The sequence below is a fragment of the Dendrobates tinctorius genome, unplaced genomic scaffold (assembly GCF_039654945.1).
Source record: "Dendrobates tinctorius isolate UK_male_01 unplaced genomic scaffold, ASM3965494v1 ptg000046l, whole genome shotgun sequence".
NCBI lineage: Eukaryota > Metazoa > Chordata > Amphibia > Anura > Dendrobatidae > Dendrobates > Dendrobates tinctorius.
The window spans coordinates 74,048,134-74,074,276 of record NW_027361714.1 but is presented as its reverse complement, the minus strand read 5'-3'; the positions used below and the strand labels follow the sequence as shown (position 1 = coordinate 74,074,276).

Here is a 26,143-nt window from a genome sequence, read left to right as displayed (position 1 = left end):
TACTGTACACCGCAGCAGAAACTGCTCCGGGTCCGCAGCGGCCAAAACCGCTGCGGAACCGCAGCAAAATCCGCAGCGTGTGCACACAGCCTGAAGATCTCCACGCTAAGATCCTTCTTGCAGCTGGATACAGCAGCAAAAGATGAGGATTTCATCAGTGCAGTGTGTCTATATATACAAATCCCATGAGACACATCCATTGGGTGTCTGGTGTCAAGGAAACTCTACCGGAAAAGCATTGGAAATATTGAACGCATGTGCAGAAACAATACAAATGCATGTAAAAACGCATACAAATGCATGCACACGCGTTTTTTGGCATCATGCGTAAGATGATGCGGATAAAAAACGCTGCATAAACATGCCCAAAGGCATGCAAACGCATGCAGATGATACGCTGCGTACAGAAACGCTAATGTGAACCTAGCCTTACACACACATTACTGGGGTTTTGAAAAATAAAATAAAAATGAGCACATCTATCAAGAAGGCTCTTTTCACCAGAGGAGGCATACGCTTTTGTTGCCTCCAACACAGATTCAGCCAGTGAGGAAGATTACAAATTCCTCTATTCTTCCTCGACTAGTGAGGAAGAACCCCCAGCAAGGCGCCTTTAGGGTACCGTTACACGTAGCGATGCACCAGCGATGCCGACAACGATATGGATCGCTGGTGCATCGCTAAGTGGTCGGTAGTGAGCTGCCACACAGGCAGATCTCACCAGCGACATCGCTGGGGACAGGGGTCGCTACTTACCTGTCAGACGCGGCGATCCTGACGTCCTCCCGCCCGCGTCCATGCCTCGCTCGTCTGCGCCACAGGAAGCCCAGCAGGAAGCCGACGACGAGAAATGGTCCAGGAGCTTCTCGCGCGACCAGCGATAACCAGCGGGGGAGCCGGTCGGAGGTAAGTATCACATGCAGCGATATCGCTAGCAATATCGCTGCTACGTCACAAAATCGGTGACTTTACAGCGATATTGCTAGCGATATCGCAGTGTGTAACGGGCGCTTTAGACCTAGGCAACCCCTGAAGCAATCGATCCCGTATGGATTGCACCTCCCTTAAAATTATCAACCTGTTATTCCGGATTTCATTAGCAGCTTAGGAATCCAGTTTGATGTTACAGGCCTCACTGAAATTGACTTATTCAAATACTTTTTCAGCATGGAAATAATAAATATTATGGTGGCCCAGAAAAACCTGTATGCCTATCAATTTTTCACCCAAAATACCACGTCATCATACACCAGATGGACCCCTGTAAATGCAGCAGAGATGATGACATTTTGGGGCATAGTAAGAAAACCAGAGCTTCGGCAAAACCGGAGTACTGATATACGCCACAGTACACCGTTATTCCGTATGGCCATGACAAGGACACTATCTGAAGCAATCCAAAAATGTTTGCATTATAGCGATAATGCCCAGTGTCCTCCCCATACGATCCTACAATATTCGGCCAGTGGTTGAACACTTCAGCAGAAAAATCTCTGGTTCATTTCAAAGGGAGACTAAAATTCCGACAATATCGGCCCAGTAAGAGGTCCAGGTACGGAATAAAGCTGTACAAACTGTGCGAGAGTACCACTGAGTACACCCACAGATTTAGGGTCTACCTGGGGAAGGACACCCAGATTGAGCCACCCAAATAATAAATATAATAATAAATTTTATTTTTATAGCGCCGACATATTCCGCAGCACTTTACATTTCAGAGGGGATTTGTACAGACAATAGACATTACAGCATAAGAATAATCACATACAGTAGATTATAACAAATACCAAGAGGAGTGAGGGCCCTGCTCGCAAGCTTACAGTCTATGAGGAAAGAGGTAGACACGAAAGGTGGGTGGTAACAGTTGCCCTGATTGTATGGACCAGCCATAATGTTAAGTGTGTAACAGTACAGACACAGAGGGCTAATGGATGCATAAAGCATGTGGGAACATGATGCTGGGAACCTGGTTATGGTAAAATTTTTGGCTCTGCCACACAGGGATAGGTTAGATTAATGTGTTGAGGCGATAGGCCAGTCTGAATAAATGCGTTTTCAGGACACGCTTAAAATTGTGGGGATTGGGGACTAATCGTATTGACCTGGGAAGTGCATTCCAAAGAATTGGCGCGGCACGTGTAAAGTCTTGGAGACGGGAGTGGGAGGTTCTGACTATTGAGGATACTAACCTCAGGTCATCAGCAGAACGGAGGGCGCGGGTAGGGTGGTATACTGAAACAAGGGAGGAGATGTAGGGTGGTGCTGAGCCATGGAGGGCTTTGTGGGTGAGGGTAATAAGTTTATACTGAATTCTGGAGTGGATGGGTAGCCAGTGTAATGACTGGCACAAGGTAGAGGCATCGGTGTAACGATTGGTGAGGAATATGATCCTGGCTGCAGCATTCAAGACAGATTGGAGAGGGGAGAGTTTTGTAAGAGGGAGACCGATTAGAAGAGAGTTACAATAGTCGAGACGAGAATGAATAAGAGAAACAGTAAGAGTTTTTGCAGAGTCAAAAGTAAGAAAAGGTCGAATTCTAGAAATGTTTTTGAGGTGCAGATGACAAGAGCGAGCCAGTGATCGAATGTGGGGGGCAAAGGAAAGCTCGGAATCAAGTATGACCCCAAGACAGCGGGCATGTGGCTGGGGAGTAATAGTGGAACCACAGACGGAAATGGCAATGTCGGGTGTAGGTACATTAGTAGCGGGAGGAAACACAAGGAGTTCAGTCTTTGACAGGTTCAGTTTCAGATATAGTGAGGACATGATATTAGACACAGCGTTTAGACAATCGCCAGTGTTTTCTAGAAAGGCTGGCGTGATGTCAGGAGAAGAAGCGTATAATTGGGTGTCATCAGCATAGAGATGGTACTGGAAACCAAATCTACTGATTGTTTGACCAATAGGGGCAGTGTACAAGGAGAAGAGGAGGGGGCCTAGAACCGATCCTTGAGGAACCCCAACAGTAAGGGGAAGGTGAGAGGAGGAGGAACCGGCAAAAGAAACAGTAAAGGAGCGGTCGGAGAGATAGGAGGAGAACCAGGAGAGAACGGTGTCCTTGAGGCCAATGGAATGGAGCATAGTGAGGAGGAGCTGATGATCCACAGTGTCGAATGCTGCAGAGAGATCCAAGAGAATTAGCATGGAGTAATGACCATTTGATTTAGCTGTTAGCAGATCATTAGAGACTTTAGTGAGGGCAGTTTCAGTGGAGTGTAAAGAGCGGAAACCGGATTGGAGAGGGTCGAGAACAGAGTTTTCTGAGAGATAGCGGATAAGACGGGAGTGGACCAGGCGTTCCAGGAGTTTAGAGATGAAGGGAAGATTAGAGACAGGTCTATAGTTAGCGGCACAATTTTGGTCGAGGGATGGTTTTTTAAGTAGTGGATGTATGATGGCATGCTTAAATGAGGAGGGAAAAATACCAGAAGAGAGAGAGAGGTTAAATATTTTAGTTAGGTGAGGGGTGACAGCAGGGGAAAGGGACTGGAGGAGATGTGACGGAAATGGGTCACTGGTGCAAGTAGTTGGGCGAGAAGATGCAAGGAGCCTGCTTACTTCTTCTTCTGTGACTGGTTCAAAATCAGAGAGTGAGTTAGATGCAGTGGGGGAGGGAGGACAGTGCATGGTATGAGGGGATTTGGAGATAATTTCCTGTCGGATCTGGTCAATTTTTTCTTTGAAGTAATTGGCCAGATCGTCAGCTCGGAGCTCAGTGGTTGGGGCCTGTACTCTTGGATTGAGTAGAGAATGAAAAGTGTCAAAGAGACGTTTCGGGTTATTGGACAGTGAGATGATGAGGGTGTTGAAATAGGTTTGTTTGGAGAGGTGAAGGGCAGTGTTGTATGTTCTAAGCATAAACTTAAAATGGATGAAATCTTCATGTAGATTGGATTTTCTCCACAGACGTTCGGCGCACCTGGAGCACCGCTGCAGGAAACGTGTTTGCACCGTGTGCCAGGGTTGTCGCCGTCTGCGTTGTGGTGTTCTATTTATAGGGGGTGCAAATTCATCCAGGGCAGTTTGAAGTGTTTCATTGTAATGCTTCAATGCAGAATCAGGACATGAGAGGGAGGAGATAGGGGCCAATGAAGACTGCAAGTTCTTCAGAAGTTTCTGGGTGTTAATGGCCTGTGTGTTTCTATAAGTCTGGACAGTGGGGGTGACCTGAGCAGCCTGGCAGTTCTTTATAGAGAATGAAAGAAGACTGTGGTCAGAGAGCGGGAGAGGGGAGTTTGCAAAATCATCCACTGCACAAAGCCGAGAGAAGACCAAGTCGAGGGAGTTTCCGTCTTCATGCGTTGGAGAATTAGTAAGCTGCGAAAGGCCAAATGAGGAGGTTAGAGATAAAAGGTGAGTAGCAGATGGGGAGAGGGGAAGAGCAATGGGGATGTTGAAATCTCCCATGAGGAGGGTAGGGATGTCACAGGAGAGAAAATGTGGAAGCCAAGTGGCAAAATGATCCAGGAACTGATGGGAGGGGCCGGGAGGACGATATACCACCGCCACTCGCATGGAGAAGGGGGTGTAGAGTCTGACGGCATGGGCCTCAAAAGAAGGGAAGACAAGTGAGGGTACTTGAGGGATAACCTGAAAGGTACATTTTGGTGATAGGAGCAGACCAACGCCTCCACCAGCTCTATTGTCTGATCTTGGGGTATGAGAGAAGTGTAGCCCCCCCGTATGAAAGAGCAGCAGCAGCGGTAGTATCTGACTGCTGGATCCAGGTTTCAGTAAGAGCCAGAAGGTTAAGAGAATTAGAAAGGAAGAAGTCATGAATGAAGGAGAGTTTGTTACACACTGAGCGAGAATTCCAAAGTGCACAATTAAGAGAGACAGATGGCATGCAGGGAATATTAATAAGATTAGAGGGGTTTCTGAGTGTAGCAGTGGGGGGGTTTGACTTTCTATAACATGGGGGACCAGGGTTGGGAGCAATGTCTCCTGCGACTAGGAGAAGGAGGATAGAAAGAGTGAGCAGATGGTTAAGTGATTTGTGAGAGCGTCTCTGGTGTTGAATGGTGGGACTGGCTGGATCTGTGCAATTTAACAATGTGAAAAGAGCATGAGTGCTATACATAGGAGAGGAAAGGAGTGAGGGGCCAATATGGATGGAGTGTGGAGAATTAATGCCAGGGCGGTGGATGTGTGTGAATGCAGCGGCCAGGATATACATTACACAAATGCATATGGTATATATTTGTTGTACTCCAAATGTACAGGGAGTAGATGTATATAAATGTCTTACCTGTCTCCTGCCCTTTCTAACTGCCATGTTATAACTGCCAGAAGTACTTTGATACATGTACTTAGATTACATGTGCATAAATGCCACCCCTGCATAAATGCTCCCCCTAGCTAGGTCTGAATATATAGGAGGTTACGGCTAAGTTTTTTTTTTTTTTTTTTTTTTTTTTGGGCTCTCTCTTCTCGTTAATCAATCACACTAAATTGAGACACCAGGACCCAATAAAATGTTGTGGTCAAATAAACACATGTCCAGCACTACATGGATCATAAAGCACTTTGAAAAGTTTCTTGACCTCACAACATAAGGGGACAAGCAGAGTAAGTTGAAATAACTATATACCAGATATAAGCTTGCAGAGTTGAAAACACATAGATAGCATTCAGGATTAACTGCTTGCTGACATTGAATGGAGACACAGGAGTGGATTCAGAGCAGAGATTGGAAAAGCTGGTTACCAGATATAAGCTTGCAGAGTTGAAAACACATAGATAGCATTCAGGATTAACTGCTTGCTGACATTGAATGGAGACACAGGAGTGGATTCAGAGCAGAGATTGGAAAAGCTGGTTACCAGATATAAGCTTGCAGAGTTGAAAACACATAGATAGCATTCAGGATTAACTGCTTGCTGACATTGAATGGAGACACAGGAGTGGATTCAGAGCAGAGATTGGAAAAGCTGGTTACCTGTATGAAGAGAATAGAGATGCGCAAATGCCCACCTGTCCTGGTGGTTAGTGGGAAAATTGTGTGGGAATTTCTGCACCCTTTGCTGAATAAAGGTTATCACCTCTACATTGATAACTTTTACACAAGCATCCCTCTCTTCAAGACCCTCTCTGTCAGAGGTACAGTTACATGCAGCACTGTGCAAAGAAATAAGAGAGGCCTCCATAAGCCGCTAATTGGGCAACTGCTGAGAAGCGTTACAGAGTTATGACCTCATAAACTGACATTGGTCAGAATTGAAAAAAATGGCCTGGTCAAGAAGGTGAAAACAGACTTCGGGGGGAGGGGTTGATCACATAAATGCAAAAAGGATATATGGCCAGCAGCAGAAACTCACTGAACAATAGTGGAAAGTTATTTAACTCTGTACGATGACAACAATGCCACCACAGGTTTAGAAACTGAGGCATAACAACCAGAGTGACAACTGACATTTTCTTTAAAGAATACATTCAGCAATATGTCACTAGAAAACCTCTAACACGGGGCACCCAAGAGTCCCCATAAGAAGAAAAACAAAATCTCTTCTAGGAAGTGTGATATCATTACCACCAGTGGAAGTCTGAACTCTGTGATCCCTGTAGGCTTGAAGATCAAAGGCAGAAAAATGGTTACAGCATTTCTCCTGTAGAGAAGCGCTCCTACTGTTCGGGTACGTGAAATACAGGGGTTGGCAAAGAGCACCACTGTGATTAAAGCAACAGTCATGTGGCTACATTGTGGAACTAGAGATGGGGCTGCATAGGGATAATGCTAGTCTAGGCACTGAAAAGGGAACCCGTCAGCAGAACTGTGTACAGTAACCTACAGACAGTGTCAGTTTGGCGCCATTATTCTGATTAAAATGATATATGGGTTGCTGAAATCCATCTTGTGGTTGTTTTATCTTTATTTTCAGTTTTTAGTTAATGAGATTCTCGTTCTTCAGGGTGGCCTGTGGGGGTCTTCATATGGTGCTCTGCTTAGCTATTCATATTGATGGCTTCTGACAGGTCACTGATCCCTCATTTACCTGTCCCCTATTTTACATACTGAATATTATATGTATTGAAAAAAAAATCACATTCAGCAGAGAGGCGCCGGCACTGCATGATTGCTTCTAAAATATGCATTTAATTATTTTATTTTCTGAAATTTATTCAGTAAAAAAAAAAATAATACTGTCTCCACTAAGATGTCGCCGGTGGCACTTGTACAGTAGTATCTATCAGTAATCCGGATCGCCGATGGAAGCTACTGCACAGGCGGTGCCATTTTGAGACTTTTTTTGTTCTGAATAAATGTATATCAGCAAATAAAATAATAAAATGCATAGTAAACATGCGATGGTGCTGCAGCGTAGGCGCCGACAGCTCGCTGAATGTGATTTTTTTTTTTCAATACATAGTGTAATATTCAGTATGTAAAATACGGGGCATTTCACTGAGGGATCTGTGACCTGTCATAAGCCATAGAGATGCATATGTAAGGTAAGGTCTCTTTCACACTTCAGTTTTTAGTGTCAGTTAAAATCCGCAGAAAAGCGGATCCGTCCCTAACTGAAGTGAACGGATGGCACAGGATCTGAAGAATTTTAAGGGAGAGGGAGAGAGAATTTTTTCGTCCGCCAGAAAGGATTTCAGGGTTAATTTTCTCCCTGACTTCCTTTCTCCGGGCATGCGCACTGGAAAATGCGGATCCAACAACAAAAAAAAACGTTGCAAGGTCCGTCCAGGCATGCCGGCGGACGCAGAATATTTGACGGTTCCTCACAAAAAAGGTTCCAACGGATGGCCATCCGTCAAGATCCGCCGGTAATGCAACTCAATGGGGAAAAAAACGGATCCGCAAAAAAAATGGCGGATCCGTTTTTTTCAAAACCTGGCGGATTTTGACTGATGGTCAAAAACGGAAGTGTGAAAGAGGCCTAAGCAGATCACCACATGAAGACCCTCCTACCAGGATGCACTGGAGCACAAGATTCTCATTAGCTGAACAGGAAGAATAACCCCTTCATGATATGGTAAAACCAATGGCGTCGTTCAAAAGCTTTTTTTCCCTAAACCCCGCTTTGGTCTATGCTGACTATAATAAACCAGAAGGTAATTTACTACCGAAAATGTTCTTGTTTCTACCTTAAGAAGCAGCTGAGCGTGTCAACCCTTCACACAACCTATACATGTTTGGTATCAATGAACTAGTAATGACCTGGAGAATCACAATGGCTGGTCAGTTTAAGCATTTGGTGAACTTGGTAAAACAAAAAAAACTATTGTGGAATTGCACTTTTTTGGCAATTTCACCGCACCTGGAATTTTTTTCCCATTTTCTTCCAGTACCCGATAGGATAAAACCAATGGTGTCGTTCAAAAGTACAACTCGACTCGCAAAAAAACAAGCCCGCACATGGCCATATTGACAGAAAAATGAAACTTATGGCTCTGGGAAGCAGGGGAGCAAAAAGCGGCGTGAAGGGGTTAAACAACAACCACAAGATGGATTTCATTAACCAAGGTATCATTTTAATCAGTATAACGGCGCCAACCTGACACTGTCTGTAGGTTACTGTGCACAATCCTACTAACAGGCTCACTTTTAGTCCAGGCCAAACAGTGAGCAAGGTCATACGATTTAGACACCAAAAATGCCTCTTTAAAAGACATAAAGACATAAGCAGAGGCAAAAGTGTCAAGAATCATATATTAACACTTACCTTTTCAGCATAGATGGATTGTACAGATAGATTTTCAGGAATTGCCTTTCTTTTTCATGGTATCCGTAGAATGGGCTATAGAAAAAAAGTGCTGTTAGAAAGGTGTTATAACATCTACATCTAAAAATATACGTAATCAATCATCTGTAATTGAATTTACATTACTAATGAAATGTACAAACCTACACTCAGTTCAAAATTTTGTTATGTTAACAAGTTGGCAGATGTGCTGAGAAAGGTCATTGGGCAAATGGTGAACGTAGCTATGAGCCTTTATTAAAATCGAAAGGTCTCAAAAGAGTGTCCATTATCTAGGTGGAATGTGTTGGCATATTTTTGTGGACAGTGCATGCTACTGAATGGTTGCAGAAGGGCACATGTAATATTCTTCCATTAAAGACTCCAATGTAAGACTAACTAGTTTCACGGTCACACATCCAAATGCCACATTTGCGCTATAGTTCCTTCCTCTTTTTCCAATTGCCATAACTTCATTTATTTTTTCATCAGCAAAGCTTTATGAAGGCTTGTTTTTTGATTGGAAGTGTTGTAGTTTTGAGTGACATCATACCATGTAATATAATGAAGAAATAGAAAATAATTCCCAGTGGGGTGACCTGGTGAAAAAGGCAATTCCACAATGAACTGGCAGTGTGATTCAGCAGGTCAGTGTCAATAATTAAGGATGCCAAACTTGCACGTTACGACTTTTTAACCATCCATTTGGACCACTTAATTGAATGATTACATGTCTGAAAATGAATATTATATATATATATATATATATATATATATATATATATATATATATATATATATATATATATACACATATATATATATACACACACATATACATACATACACACACACACACGTATATACACATTTATTTCAACCAAGTTGTTCAAATGGATGGTACACACGCATACGTATTATATAAGTATATATTCATTTAAGTCGCTAAAAAAAAAAAAAAATCTAAATGGCTGGATTGGGATGCCACTACTGCAATTTTGTTGAGAGGAGTTGCTAGAGCTGCAGCAGGTCAAATGGGTAAGTAACGCATATTTTATCATTTTACAGTATTATCTACCTTTACATCACTGTCAGACAACCCCTTTATGTAGGTGAAAATTTTATTTTGTTGACCCATTCTAGTATTTTGGGTGCAATAATACTACAATATACACATTTTCTGTCATCAAAAATACTAGAATCCAAACAACCCGCATTAAAATCAATGGGTTCATCAATGTATGAAAGTAATGACTCTGGTAAAGCTTTTGTGCACTACTGCAGTATGAGGTTGTCATTTTGCAAGCAGACAGTTATTGGGGCACGGTCAAAGGCCGGCTCCCGTCCCTGGGGCACGGTCGAAGGCCGGCTCCCGTCCCTAGGGCACGGTCGAAGGCTGGCTCCCGTCCCTGGGGCATGGTCGAAGGCTGGCTCCCGTCCCTGGGGCACGGTCGAAGGCTGGCTCCCGTCCCTGGGGCACGGTCGAAGGCCGGCTCACGTCACTGGGGCACGGTCGAAAGCCGGCTCCTGTTATTGGGGCACGTTCGAAGGCCGGCTCCCGTTATTGAGTCACTGTTGAAAGTCGGTTCCTGTTTTTGTGGCACTGTTGAAAGCTGGCACCCATTATCACGGTACTGTTGAAAACTGGCTCTTGTTATGAGGTTACTGTAGCTGCTCTATTATGGCTTTCAATCTCTGGATGTAAAGAAACATGTTTTTTATATATGGACAGCAATCGTAGATAAACTGGTGACAGGCTACTGATAAATGACTAGCATATCACGTTTATTTGCTCATTTTACAATACAATAGTATTGTCTAATATTTTCTTGTTATGTCAATCTATGAATTTAAAGATTAAGTTGTCCGTAAACCAAAATTTTCTTTGTGGGAAAATCTTCATTCTGATACTAAGAGGCTATTACTATTCCTAAATACGGAGACTGGCCCAGCAAAAAGTATGTTACTAAATACATGAAGACTGCTACCATGACAGGTCATGCACATCACGTGCGGATTCAAGTGACCGTGCCTTCCCACAATGTAGCATACACTGCATAGTAACAGTTCACAAAAAGAAAAAGTAATTCAATTCATTCTGCATCATGTCTATACATCGGCTAAGTGTATGGATGCATACTCACACTCCAGAAACCAGGGTGATCTTGAATACATGCTGAGTGTTGGCGGACGGATTGCCTAAGGCCACATTAAGTGCCCGGTCAATGCTGAATGCCACCTGCCTGAGATAGCGATCTGGATCTTTCTGGCCATATCCATCACATGGTACATACAGGTATGGAAAGATACCATGAAGATGCAGGCACGTCTTCTGACCTAAAAAATACAAACACGAAAACATCTTTTTATTAGTATGCCATGCACAATGCATTGTAAAACTGAAAACCCCAAGAAATCTCATAACCAGTACTAATTATACCACATGTTGGCCAAGCACTCTGGACATCATAGTTCCACTAAATTCTTACTGGACAATCGCATCACCTTTCTAATTTTATTTTTTGTTACACCCCTTATTAAAAAATAGGACTGGCCCCCAATGATAGTAATGGCCCCGTAATTTCAAAAAGTACAAAAAAGACAACAAAAAATTCCATTAAAAGATGTAATACATATCAACACATGCAATTTTTTTTTGGGGGGGGGATGGGGGGGGAGTAAATAAAATAAAATGCCATAATTAAAGCACGCTGAGATTTATTTATTTATTTTTTTTAAGACACAAAATTAAAAAACATGCAAAAATTTATCAGCAAAGAAGAAAAGTCTATCACAATCAATATTTCCCTATTGACTCTAAGCAAAGTTTAAGCTTAGAAAATTATGGCAAAAAAGGCTATGTTCACAAGTTGTATTTTTTCTGGGGTTGTTTTCCGCAGGCAAAACCTGCTCTCTTGGCAGTAAAAAAGCTGCTTACAAAAAAGGTTTTGTTGAGTTTTTGCTGCATTTTTATTGTGTCTTGTGCGGGTTGATAAAATTTAGTGACCCTCCAAAAAGCATGATTTAACTTCCTTAGGTTTTTGGACCAAAAATGCAGCAAAAATGGATACCTGCCTTTTTGCACTTACTCATTGTTTCCTATGGGTGAAAAAATGCTGCAAATATGCTGAAAAACTGCTAAAAGAAGTGACAAGCTGCAGTTTGCAAAAACAAAGCAGTTTTCCTAATCAATCAAGAAAATAAACCAATGTGTGTGCATGAGACTCCTGAAAACTCAGACTTTGCAGGTACTGTAGGACAAAGATTAAAAATTGCATAAAAAAGCCGAAAAATCGCAACGTGTGAACATAGTCTTACAGTACTAGCAAAGTGAGATTCCAGAAATCCATTCTTTTGGTGCTTTTCGCACACTGAAATTGATGTGCAAAAAAGAACAGATGCATCAAAATTGCATGCAAAAATGTAGCAAACACGAGTGTATTTATGCAGCATTTTCTCCATCTCTTGGCAAGTAAAACTCAGCCGCAAAAATGACCGTTTTTGATCTGTTTTTGACTGATTCGAGTGAAGTCAGTGGTGAAAAACGCAGGGCAAAAATGCACAGAGAATTGATACGGTGCAGATTATTTTCTGCACCGAATCTGCAAGTCACAAATAAGCAACGTGTGCATGACATTTCAGGATTCTCATTCACTTTGCTGACATCAGGATTGCTTCAGGTGTCACTAGCAAATCTGCATTGCAAAACGCACCACATCTGCAACATGTGCACAAGCCCTAAGGCTGAGTGCACACGTACTTTTTGGCCCTGCGGATTTTTCAGCGCAGAATGGAAGAAATCCGCAGGTCAAATGACCTGCATTTTTCCTGCGGATTTCTTCCATTTTTTATGCGGTTTTCATGCGGTTTTTGTGCGGTTTTCCATCGCGGTTTTCCCCCTGCGGATTTGGTGACAGGGGAGATGGAAAACCGCACAAAAGAAGTAACAAGCTGCAGATTTTGTACCGCGGGAAAACCGCGCGGAAAAATCCACAGCGTCTGCACAGCATTTTTTTTTTACATTGATTTTAAGGCTACTGTACATTACAATGCAGAAATGCAACGTTTCTGCTCGGTAAAATCCGCTGCGGAACCGCTGCAAATCTGCATCGTGTGCACACAGCCTAAAAGTTTCTTACTAAAACACTGTGAAAGCTAGAAGTGGTGAGCGTAAAGTGGATGAAAACCACATGATCGTGTGATAGTAGAAACGGTAATTGAATAATACTTAGGCTGAGTGCAGACGGACTTTTTAGCCCTGCAGATTTTTCCGCGCAGAATGGAAGAAATCCGCAGGTCAAATGACCTGCATTTTTCCTGCGGATTTCTTCCATTTTTCATGCGGTTTTCATGCGTTTTTTGTGCGGTTTTCCATCGCGGTTTTCCCCCTGCGGATTTGGTGACAGGGGAGATGGAAAACCGCACAAAAGAAGTAACATGCTGCGGATTTTGTACCGCGGAAAAATCCGCAGCTTCTGCACAGCGGTTTTTTTTTTTTACATTCATTTTAAGGCTACTGTACATCACAATGCGGATATGCAACGTTTCTGCGAGGTAAAATCCGCTGCGGAACCGCGGCAAATCTGCATCGTGTGCACACAGCCTTAAAGGGGTTGCCAGTGAAAACAACGTATCACCTTTCTATAAATGAGTGAGTGAAGGGGGTCTAACTGTTGGGACCAGCACCAATAGAATGGACATTTTTTTATCCCCATTAAGTCTGGAGCAGCAGTGTCCATGCTCAACCTCCTCTCTATTCATTCCCTGAGGGGTTGCCGATCGATGTGCTCATCTTCTTCCAGCAGCCTCATGAAAGAAGCGGTAGTCGGTCATCCGGCCTGCTTCTTCATTTTGTAGAGGAGACAAAAGTGCCCCATGGGGATAAAAATTACCTGTCCTGCCGATGTGTGCAGACCCCAGCGGTAAGACCCCAGCTGATCAGTAAGGCCACGTGCACATGTTGAGTATTTGGGGAGCTTTTGACCTCAGTATCTGTAAGCGAAAACTAGGAGTGGGTGATAAATACAGACGTGGTGATGTGTTTATATTATACTTTTTCTCTGATTGTTCCTCTACTGCTTTTGACTTATTACAGATACTGAGGTTAAAAAAAAAAAAAACTCACCCAATACTGAACGTATGCACGTGGCCTAAGTTTTCATTTATCTTAAGGCTATGTGCACACGTCCAGAATTCCCACGGAAATTTCCGCAGCTCCCTGCCGTGGGAAATACGTGAGAAATCTGCATGTGCAATTCCTGCGAAAAACTAGCGTTTTGCAAGTGTTATTAGCTTGCAGAATACTAGCGTTTTCCAAGCGATCTGTAGCATCGCTTGGAAAACCAATTGACAAGTTGGTCACACCAGTCAAACATAGTGTTAGACGAGTGTGACCAACTTTTAATTTTTATTTTAATTGTTTTATTTTGAATGGTGCGAAAGGGGGTGATTTAAAGTTTTATATTTAATATTTTTAAAAACTTTTTTTTTTTTTTTTACTTTTTGCATGCTTCAATGGTCTCCATGGGAGACTAGAAGCTGCCATAGCCCGATCGGCTCTGTTATATACAGGCCAGATCGCCTCTATGTAGTAGAATTACTTGCTATGAGCGCCGACCATCGGGCGGCGCTCATAGCAATCCGGCACGGACAACCATAGAGGTCTCCAGGAGACCTCTGGTTGACATGCCAACGAACCAGTTACCCGCGGTCACTGACTGGGTCACCGGTGGGCGGATTTCTGGCTGGAAGCGCACGTTAAATGTCAGAGTTTGACAGCGGCATTTAACTGGTTAATAAGTGGGTGGATCGCGATTCCGCCTGTGGCTATTCCAGGCACATGTCAGCTGTTCAAAACAGCTGACATGTCCCGGGAAAGATGTGGGCTCAGCGTCGGAGCCCATGTCAAAGGGAGGGAAGTGTCCTCCGCTGTACTAGTACGGCGGAGGTCGTAAAGGGGTTACTTTTAGGCTATGTGCACATGTCCGGAATTCCTGCAGATTTTATGCCACTTTTTTTCGTTGCAAAAATGCTTAAAATAAGCAACCCATTGTATTCAATGGCATTTCACACACGCTGTGCTAGTGCTGCATATTTTTCTGTGGCAAAATTGCATCGTGGAACAATACGCAGCATGCTCATTCTTTTTGCAGCATCAGTAGTAAAAAGATCTAATATTAAAAATAAAAAAAATAAAAAATCATGATATTCTCACCTTCCAAGTGTCCCACGCGAGACCGCTACATCATCAAAGGTCATTGTCGCAAGGCATCGCTGGGAACGGGACTTGCCGGGAACATTGCTGAGGCCTGGTGACGCTGCGGGGGAAGGTGAGAGTATCACGGGATATGGTACCCAGAGCCTGGAGGACAGTCTCCTCTCCTCCAGACCGTGGGTACCAACCGCACATTTTCCGCTTACTTTGCGCATGGTGGGCATAGCCACATGCAGAAAGTAAGCGAAACAATGCATTCCTATGTGTGCGGAATTCCCGCGATTCCGCAAAAAGAATGAGCATGCTGCGTATTGTTCCACGATGCAATTTTGCCACAGAAAAATATGCTTCATAGTAAAAATCAAACTTACACATTGGTATCACCGTTTTCAGAATCGCCTAATCAATAAAAAAGGGATTAACGTGGTCACTAAACGGCGTAGCGAAAAAAAAAAGTCAAACGCCAGAATTATGTTTTTTTTTCGTCTCCGTGACATTGCCTTAAAATGCAATAGTGGGCGATCAAAAGACCGTATCTGCACCAAAATGGTATCAATAAAAATATCAGCTCAGCAAGCAAAAAATAAGCCAACACCCAACCCGAAATCATGAAAAACAGAGACACTATGGGTCTCGGAAAACGGCAATTTTTTTTGTCACCACTTCATTAAAAAAAATCCTAGACATGTTTGGTGTCTGTGTACTCGAAATGACCGGGATAATCATCATAATAGCAGGTCAGTTGTAGCATTTGGTGAACACGGTTAAAAAAAAATCCCCAAAAAACATTGTGGAATTGCACTTTTTTTTGCAATTTCACAGCACTTGGAATTTTTTCCCATTTTTGAGTACACTATATGGTAAAACCAAAAGTACAATTTGTCCTGCAAAAAAACAAGCCCTCACATGGCCATATTGACGGAAAAATAAAAAAAGTTATGGCTCTGGGAAGAAGGGGAGCAAAAACAGAAATGCAAAAACGAAAAAGGGCAGGGTCTTGAATAGGGTAATAACTGCTTTTCATTGGACAACTCATTTAACTATTTATCACATCCACTCTTTTTGGGGGGGGAAAAAAACAGAAAAACAACTTTTTCTGAAGTCAGATAGACACACAAACATTATGCCAGTATGACAATTGATAAAAACTGAATTTAGAATAATCAGCCTAGAAAGTTCTATGAAAACCTAAAGCTTCAGCGCACTTGTCTTCGCTTGGCCTTTAAAACGTATGAAAATATATCACAAAATTACTTGAACGCCATTATCGGTAAACCTTTTGACAAGCACTGTTGTGGGCAAGAGCTGTAATTATTTTGACATCAGCTAGAGGGGTCATGCCATTTGTAAAAAGCCTTTCCACAATGAAGAACAAAAATGGCATTTTTTAAGTATATATTCCCAGCAAAATATCACTACGCTTTCTCCTGTAAGTATAGCTTCATGGTATGAGGGGTGCCATCAGCCACCTTCTTTTTTATTTTCTATTCCTGAAGAAACATTTGGCGTCTCTCTAGAAATGAAACAAAGAGAAATCGGCAGCAGTTCTACTCTTAGCAGCACATTTCCACTAATCTCACGCCCACGCGTTGAACATTGCTGATAGATTATTATAGAAACCCCCAGACCCCCACATATTGGGATATTTACAGCTAATGGGTGTAGACATGCGGTAAATAATGTAGCAGCTTAGTATTAAATTGACTGTTTAGTCGTCAAATACTTGTAAATATTCTACCGGGTCCGTTCGCACATTCTATCATAACCAGACACGTTCCTATACATACCACACCAATCCATGTTATATCCTGTCTGCTCAATCAGCACCAGGAAGGATTCCCAGAACTTGCATTTGCCATGCGAGACCCTCCAATTGCCAGTTTATTTCTAATGGATCAACACAAAGTGGACAACTGCCAATTTCTCAAGTAACTCCAGGTGTACAGGTCAAAGATCCATCCTATACCTCCCCTGCAGCGTAAAAACATGTGGAGCATAAAACACGAGCCCCATCTGGAGCTCTTGCTCAAGAGACTACTCCTGGGATGGCAGAGGAATTACACATTTTAACATTGCATTAAATCAAGAAAGGCATGGTCAAAATCTCTACATTTCATGCTACAGGCGGAGGTTAGGATCATTCTGTCGAGGAAATGCTAAAGCTTTAGGCTACGTGAACACAGTGAGTATTTGGTGAGTTTTTTACCTCAGTATTTGTAAACCAAAACCAGGAGAGGAACAATCAGAGGAAAAGTGTAATAGAAACATGTCACCACATCTGTATTTATCACCCACTCCTGGTTTTAGCTTACACATACTGAGGTAAAAAACTGACCAAATACCGAATGTGGCCTTGGGTCGAATTTGCACGTCCAATGTTCATGATATGTGCAGGGGGGGGGTGCCCTATTAATAAAATAAAGGGAGGGTCACATGGCTGCACAGGCCGCAATAATTTATTCCTCTATTATTCACTCAAGCTATTTTATCCTGTAAGAAAAAGGTCAAATTAAGGTCAGCAGTTTCTTCACTGGTCTTTCAAAGTGGTCAGAACCAGTTTTAACCAGCCGTTCGGGTGCTATTTTTGAATTTGTGATTGATGGATATTGTTTTGGCGGTTTATTTCAACAATATATAAGGCTGTGCAGCTTGCTTATTTCTCTCAGTGACGGTTCCTGTCAGGAAAGAAGATTCCCCTCCTACCCTCTCCTGTTTTATTTGCTCATCATGAGGCTTGTGGGATAATCGCCCATTATCTGGGTGGATTGGCCTTGGGATGATTACAGTGGTTATTATACGTTTATTTATTGAGGTTTGGATGTTTAATTAAAATTATTTAACCCTAAATAAAACTCAGGGCCGTTTTTCCTCCATTGATAAATGTGTTTGTTATGTCTTTATTAATTAAATGCGTCGTTCTTGTGCGGCCATGGCCCGGATATGGACAGCGGTGTCCAGACTGCCCGCCGTTCACCTGGCCTGAGCGAAATAGTCTCAGATTTGCCTATGAGGCTTAAGTTCAAGTCAAGAGACCCGAAGCTGGTCTGCACATTGGACATGAGGAATCACTATTAGGCCGGGATCACACTACTGTGTTTGATGCGAGAAACTCGCACTAGTCTCTCACATCAACACCGGAGCTGCGGCTGCATAGAAATACATGCAGCTGCAGCTCTGGTCCTGAGTGCCAGCGGCAGCGCCGTTTGTTGATGCGAGAGACTCGTGCGAGTTTCTCACATGACACAGGGTAGTGTTATCCCGGCCTTAGGGTGTGTCCACACGACTACTTTTTTCAAGCAGCTTCTGCTCCGAAACAAGATTGAGGCCTCTTTCACACGTCCGTGTCTCTGGTACTTGTGGTGACAGCTTTCACACATACTGGAGACACGTACACACGTAGACCCATTCAAATGAATGGGTCTAAGCACATGTCAGTGTGTTTTCACGGACCGTGTGTCCTTGGGCAAAACACGCTGACATGTCCATTTTTTGCTGTCATCACTGACAGCAAAACGTCCCGCACATGTGCACAAGGAGAGCACACTTTGATGTCCTCCATGTGACAAGGACGGCCGCCGGGGATGAAGTGCAACTGTGGGGGAATTCCCCGGTGGCTGGTGCTGAAGCCGGCTGTCATCATTCTCCCCTGCACTGCCGGCGAGCAGAGGAGAATGATGAGCGTTATATGAAAGTCTGAACGACAGCAGGTGGTGGCTTTTGGGGCTGTTACGCCCATCATCCACTACCTGCTGCTGTTTGGACTTTAATATAACGCTCATCATTCTCCCGTGATCACCAGAAGAGCAGGGGAGCATGATGACAGCCGGCTTCAGCACCTGCTGTCGGGGACCAGCGCTTACTGTGGCGCTTCTTCCCCGGCGGCTGTCCGTGTGGTACTGATGTGGCACACGGGTGCCACATGCATATCTCCGGTACAGGTTTTTCCTGTACCGGAAATATACTGACGTGTGAAAGGATCCTGAAAGAGTGAAAAAGAAGCATTTCTATGTAAAAACGACATGCTGTTCAAATGTTCAGTCTTTTGAATGTCTTTTTAACTGCTTCATTCCAAGGCCAAGTAGTGACCTATTCCTCTGGCGTTTTCTGCACTGAAGACGTACTATACTTTACAAACTCGTAAATGGGAAGGTTCAAAAGATGCCTGGCACCTCTGACCAGTTTCCCAGCGATTTTACTTCAGGAATCGCCAGTGGTTTCCTCATTATTGAATTGAGAAAAAGTAAACGATCGGAAAAGGTACTACAAGACAACCAAAAATGATTGAAGTGGGCGCAAGAAAAAAAAACAGCCAGGGGTCAAAAACAAGGAACAAGAACGAAAGAAATGACAAAAAAAAAAAAAAAAATACACCAACATGTCCTGAAGCATCTTCCCTTTTACACTGGATTCGCCCACATGTAAAACATGTCAGGAGCACAATATTTATGCAGCGCTTATATTGATCAGAGTGTGGTCCGGGTGTCATCCGATTTTCTCACGGAGGAAAAAAAAAAAAGTTTCTTGACCTTCTCCCATGTGGCACCGCATGATAATTAGACCCATAGACTTGCATTGCCGATTTTTTTCTACAGGTTTCTATGAGGAGTAGATGTAAAAAAAAAACGCAGTTGTGTTTTAAGTGCAGATCAATGTCTTTCTCCACATAAAAAAACACAGCATTTACACTACGTGTGAACAAGGCCTAATGTTTGGCAAATTTTCCACCTGGTATCCAAATCATGTGAATATACTCTTACGTGAGGGCCATTCAAATAAATGGCACATGGACTTTGGCTGTCATGATGAAAAGTTCTTCTAGCCAGGTCATTAAAATAAAATTATAATTGGGTTACTGAAGTCTACAGTATTTTATTCAACCATCAGAAATTATACACACACGCATAGTACATAATTGTATATGTACCACTGACTAGAACATCGATGTGTCACAACACATGCATTTCTCCTAGAAGAACAGACAGAACCACGGAAGCATGCACAATTACCAAATGCCTAGGGTGCCATCGTCAGCTCTGTACCAATAGCGTAAAAATACATCCACGCTACATTACCACACGTAATGTGGTTTTAATTGCTGTGTCTAGATATTTTCTCTATAGAGTCTAAAGAATTAAGCACTGGTAACTAGTATAAGTATATAGTGCACCACTTTATCTGGCTAAGGAGAAAGTACATCTCCACTATAAGCAATATTGTCTGCAGTCTTCAGAAGCATCTCTACAGTCATAACATTAAATACCTCAAGGACCTTGATTTGCCTGTACTTACAATACTTTGCAAATAGGAAATTATTGAAAAAATGTACATTAACTATAGCATTAAAAGTGACTAACTCTTTGGTGATGCGTACCATCACTATATGGATTATGCACTACTTGGGTTCCAAATACTAATACAGCTGACACCCAGGAATAGCTGCTGTAATGAGCTAGCTCATTAACCGACTTGTGAATTTATATAGTTCAGCAATTGCCACCATACAACTATAAGACAGAAATTTCATGCTGATGAAGAATACAGCACTTTACATGCTCTAAAGAACTGTACGTAAAAGGAACCTGTCATTAGAGGATGTCCCTGAGCAGCTTCTCCCCTAACCTCAATTTGATGGACAGATGTATCCTTATATGCACTCATGTGGGGGGGGGGGGGGAGGGGAGACCTGTCAATCAACAAGAACGGGATGACGAGAAGAAGTCTGACACAGACGTCATATGACTAGTTTGGGCTCTCCTAAAGTACCCGATTGGTTTTTCTCTGAAACATCACAGCTTTTTTCTTCTTCACAGAAGAAGTAAGCAGGCTCCTTACATCTTCCCGCCCAACCACTTGCACCAGTGACCCATTTCCATCACATGTACTCCAGACCCTTTCCCCTGCTGTTACCCCTCACCTAACTAAAATACTTAACCTCTCTCTCTCTTCTGGTATCTTTCCCTCCTCATTTAAGCATGCCATCATACATCCACTACTTAAAAAACCATCCCTCGACCAAAACTGTGCCGCTAACTATAGACCTGTCTCTAATCTTCCCTTCATCTCTAAACTCCTGGAACGCCTGGTCCACTCCCGTCTTATCCTCTATCTCTCAGAAAACTCTCTTCTCGACCCTCTCCAATCCGGTTTCCGCTCTTTACATTCTACTGAAACTGCCCTCCCTAAAGTCTCTAATGATCTACTAACAGTTAAATCAAATGGTCACTACTCCATGCTAATTCTCTTGGATCTCTCTGCAGCATTCGACACTGTGGATCATCAGCTCCTCCTCACTATGCTCCGTTCCATTGGCCTCAAGGACACCGTTCTCACCTGGTTCTCCTCCAATCTCTCTGACCGCTCCTTTACTGTATCTTTTGCTGGCTCCTCCTCCTCTCACCTTCCCCTTACTGTTGGGGTTCCTCAAGGATCAGTCTTAGGCCCCCTCCTCTTCTCTTTGTATACTGCCCCTATTGGTCAAACAATCAGTAGATTTGGTTTCCAGTACCATCTCTATGCTGACGACACCCAATTATACGCTTCTTCTCCTGACATCACGCCAGCTTTTCTAGAAAACACCGGCGATTATCTAAACGCTGTGTCTAACATCATGTCCTCACTATATCTGAAACTGAACCTGTCAAAGACTGAACTCCTTGTGTTTCCTCCCACTACTAATGTACCTATACCCGACATTGCCATTTCCGTGTGTGGTTCTACTATTACTCCCCAGCAACATGCCCGCTGTCTTGGGGTCATACTTGACTCTGAGCTTTCCTTTGTCCCCCACATCCGATCACTGGCTCGCTCTTGTTATCTGCACCTGAAAAACATTTCTAGAATTCGACCTTTTCTTACTTTTGATTCTGCAAAAACTCTGACTGTTTCTCTTATTCATTCTCGTCTCGACTATTGTAACTCCCTTCTAATAGGTCTCCCTCTTACCAAACTCTCCCCCCTCCAATCTGTCTTGAATGCTGCAGCCAGGATCATATTCCTCTCCAATCGTTACACCGATGCCTCTACCTTGTGCCAGTCATTACACTGGCTACCCATCCACTCAAGAATCCAGTACAAACTTATTACCCTCACCCACAAAGCTCTTCATTGCTCAGCACCACCCTACATCTCCTCCCTTGTTTCAGTATACCATACTACTCGCGCCCTCCGTTCTGCTGATGACCTGAGGTTAGCATCCTCAATAATCAGAACCTCCCACTCCCGTCTTCAAGACTATACACGTGCTGCGCCAATTCTTTGGAATGCATTTCCCAGGTCAATACGATTAGTCCCCAATCCCCACAATTTTAAGCGTGCCCTGAAAACGCATTTATTCAGACTGGCCTACCACCTCAACACATTAACCTAATCTATCCCTATGTGGCACAGCCAAAAGTTTTTTTACCATAACCAGGTTCCCCGCATCGTGTTCCCACATGCTTTTTGCATCCATTAGCCCTCTGCATCCGTACTGTTACACACTTAACATTATGGCTGGTCCATACAATCAGGGCAATTGTTACCACCCACCCTTCGTGTCTACCTTTTTTCCTCATAGATTGTAAGCTTGCGAGCAGGGCCCTCATTCCTCATGGTATCTGTTATGATCTATGTGATTACTGCTATGCTGTAATGTACATTGTCTGTACAAGTCCCCTCTGAATTGTAAAGTGCTGCGGAATATGTCGGCGCTATAGAAATAAAATTTATTATTATTATTATTTTAGAGCAAGAACAACCCATCTTCATAGTCAGCTTCTGATTCAGTCTGCCTATGGTTTGGGAACCATTCATTTACTGACAGGTTCCCTTTACATGAAAACTAACATGTACACGATGGGATGATGGGATATGTTGTAGTGATGACATGGTTAACATGACCAGCTTAGTTTAGGAAAGAGAAGACACAGAGCGGTATTTATTGCAAGATTCCTAACTAAATATGGTAAGAAATGAGGGAAGCCCTCAAGTTTCTCATACTAGGAGCCTGGCGGTAGCATATTAGACTCACAAGAGAAAGCTGCTAAAATATTCATCAAAAACAGAACGACTTATTACAGTGGGACTGCAGTTAGATGTAGAGGAATAAAAAAAGCTGTCTCTGCTCGAAGGTGGGCTGCCCATCCCCCAACACAGAGAAAGCATTAAGAATTGTCAAAATCCATCCCTGCAAATTCCAACCTTAGGGTGTGTGCACACGCTGCGGATTCTGCTGCGGTTCCGCAGCGGTTTTGGCCGCTGTGTACAGTACTATTATTGCCTATGGGAATAAAAAAACGCAGTGCAGACGGTGCAGATTTTTCCGCGGTTTTGAAACCGCAGAAAGAATTGACATGTCAATTCTTTCTGCGGATTCCGCTGCGGTTTGCCATCTCCTCCATTGTGGAGATGAAAAACCGCAGCGCAATCCGCAGGTAAAACCGCAGGTCTTTTGACCTGCAGATATACCTGCGGATTTTACAAAATCCGCGCAGCCAAATCCGCACCCCATTCTGCATTTTTTTTTTTTCTGCACAGTTCTCACAAAACCTAAAAGGATTTCCTAGTCCTCGCAAAGTTTCCTAAAGTCTCATGGGCAGGTTTCTTTTTTTATCATGGCAGATTTGCAGGGGGTTTAAAAAAGCTAGAATAGGCGTGCTGCAGATTTTATGCAGATTTCACCCTTACTAATGCGTGGGGAAAAACAAATAAAAAATTGCATGCAAAAAAAACAGGGGAGGGACTGGATGGATGTAAACAATGTATGTCGTTTGATCAACATGGTGGGGGTCCGACATCTCTCCAGATGTAATGTAGAGATGCCTCTGTGCACTGTAGTGGCCAATCTACGGTACTGTAGAGTACAGCGCCATCATGCTCCTACTCCGCACATTGCATCTGGACAGATGTAGGACCCCAAAAATTTTGATAATGATAGGTCATCAGCTTGTAACGAGAGGATATCCCCTTTAGGGTATGTGCACACACTGCGGATTCTGCTGCGGATCCGCAGCGGATTTGACCCTGCAGAACCGCAGCAGTTCCGCAGGCAGTGTACAATATAATGTTATACTATGGGTTTTCAAATCCGCAGTGCACATGCTGCGTTTTTGTCCGTGCGGAAAAGCTGCAGTTTGAAATCCGCAGCATGTCAATTCTTTCTGCGGATTCCGCTGCGGTTTGACACCTATTCCATTGTCCAGGTATCAAACAGCAGTGGAAAAATGCTGGCCGATCCGCAGGAAAACCGTACGTCACTTTACCTGCAGTTTTACCTGCGGATCCGCACGGAAAAATCTGCAGGTGTGCATGCAGCCTTAGGGTATGTGCACACGTTGCAGATTGCTGTGTGGAATTTTCCACGCGGAATCTGCTTATTTTGGCAGAATCTGCGCAGATTTCCTGCGGATTTATTGCAGATTTCGTCTGCGTTTTTACACCAGCGGATTCCTATAATGGAATTGGTGTAAAAACGCTGCAGAATCCACACATAGAATTGGCATGCTGCGGAAAGTGAACCGCTGCGGATTTCGTGCGGAATTTTCCGCAGCATGTGCACAGCCAATTTTTTTCCCATAGGATAACATTGTACTGTAAATTCCTAGCGGATCTGCAGAGGATCCGCAGCAAATTCGCAAGATGTGCACATACCCTTAATTGCTTCATTTTTTTCATTCTACTTGGTTTCATATAGAAATTAAACTTAGATATTCTTATATACACATGACAGCAGAACAGCCAACCCTTAAGCTTCACCCCCTCAGTTTGTCAGAAATGGAAATGATCAGGAGGAAATTATCCCCAATGATTTCCAAGGGATTTCTACAAGAGTGACCGCCATAGGAACACACACCGAACACTGTGGGCAAATTTACCATTAATCTCCAAGATTTAATCCTCCTATAACATGCGGCATAAGTGCAAGCTTTTATTGATCTGAGGACGTACAGGGGTTATGTCCAGTCTTTTAAATTATCTACTTAATGTATACAATTCTCATTACTGAAAGCCAGAGGAAGACACTTTGACAAACGGTCATGTGAAGACAGACCAGTTGCTTGCCCTTTTTTTTTTTCTCACCACCTCCATGAATTACTTAAAGCCACAGATCGTGTGATCAAACTGCTCTAAAGAGGAACATCAACCAATTACCCAATCATAGAAGACCAGGAGAGGGAGGATGTAGTGTAGTTACACATCAAGAATGGAGAACAAAAGAAGCGTGGGAACGGAAGTTTCTAAGCCTTGTTAATAGCGCAGTGATGGTGCAGGTAAAATATCAGCACCAATAAGTATACAAGTGGTGGACCATAAAATATGAAGGGAGAAAATAAACTGAACCAACTTCAATCAGTTTTCTCTTGAACTCTACTTCAGGAGTGCACTGTCCCTCTGTCTTCAGGATTCCTGGCTGCCAGGTGTGGTGCACTCCTGAAGGATGACAGTTCAGACAAGCGGCATGGTTGTGCTGGGGGTCCAAGCAAAGAGCTCTCCCAAGCTGCTAGTAGGGGCTTTTGCCTCTGTAGCATAAGATAAGTGCTGGGGGACAGAAGTTAGTCAGATCCAACGACCGGCCAGCTTCAGAAGTCAAGCAGGTTGCAAGCAGTGCGCTCTCTGTGATTCAAGGGATCGCAGGGCGGCACCATGGCTACAAGCTGTACACTACAAAATTAAGAATCCCTCAATTTTTGAGACTGAAAAGGATTTTATAATAAAATGGTAAATTGAAAGTTTGCTGGTTTTAACAAGCACTTTGGACTTTTACCCATTTAGGATCTTGATACAAGTCCTTTAGAAGACCTTACTGCTAACCAGCAGCTTGGAATTATTGATCAGGTCATCACCAGTGACTGATCAACTTATTCCATGTAATTAGGGGAATACAACATGGCAGTAGCCTGACCCTCGGCCCGTCTCTACATTGACAGCAGTGCTGTGCCCAATAGTTTGAGGTTTAAGACAGATGTGCGCAATAAAAATATAGATAGAGCCACAAACAAAAAATTCAAGAGGCCCCATGTGTTTGTTGTGGTTCCCACTGGGCCTGTGCTTGCTTTCATTAGTAAGACTACCAAGGCCATGTACTGCTTTATGTACAGCACTCCTCTAGCCTGCTTGGCATAAAGCCAGGACATTTCCCACTATGCCTTATCTGCCTGTCCACCCTCACAATGGTAAGCAATTACAGCAGTGAAGGGAAAGCCTACATTGTACAGGATCCTAAGCCTGCTTCTGAGAAATGTGCCGCTTGAGGAGAATGTA

General features: G+C 43.2%; 1 protein-coding gene across 2 annotated transcripts in view; it reads right to left on the bottom strand.

Annotated features, from left to right (window-relative positions):
* The window catches only part of REV3L (REV3 like, DNA directed polymerase zeta catalytic subunit), a 266,105-nt gene that overhangs the window by 146,160 nt on the left and 93,802 nt on the right, over window positions 1-26,143 (bottom strand). For both annotated transcript variants that reach the window (XM_073575998.1, XM_073575999.1), the window contains exons 2-3: window positions 10,836-11,028; window positions 8,674-8,748 (exon numbers count right to left, since the gene is read on the bottom strand). In XM_073575998.1, coding sequence (XP_073432099.1) covers window positions 8,674-8,748; window positions 10,836-11,028 — 268 coding nt within the window. The remainder of the gene's footprint in view (window positions 1-8,673; window positions 8,749-10,835; window positions 11,029-26,143) is intronic.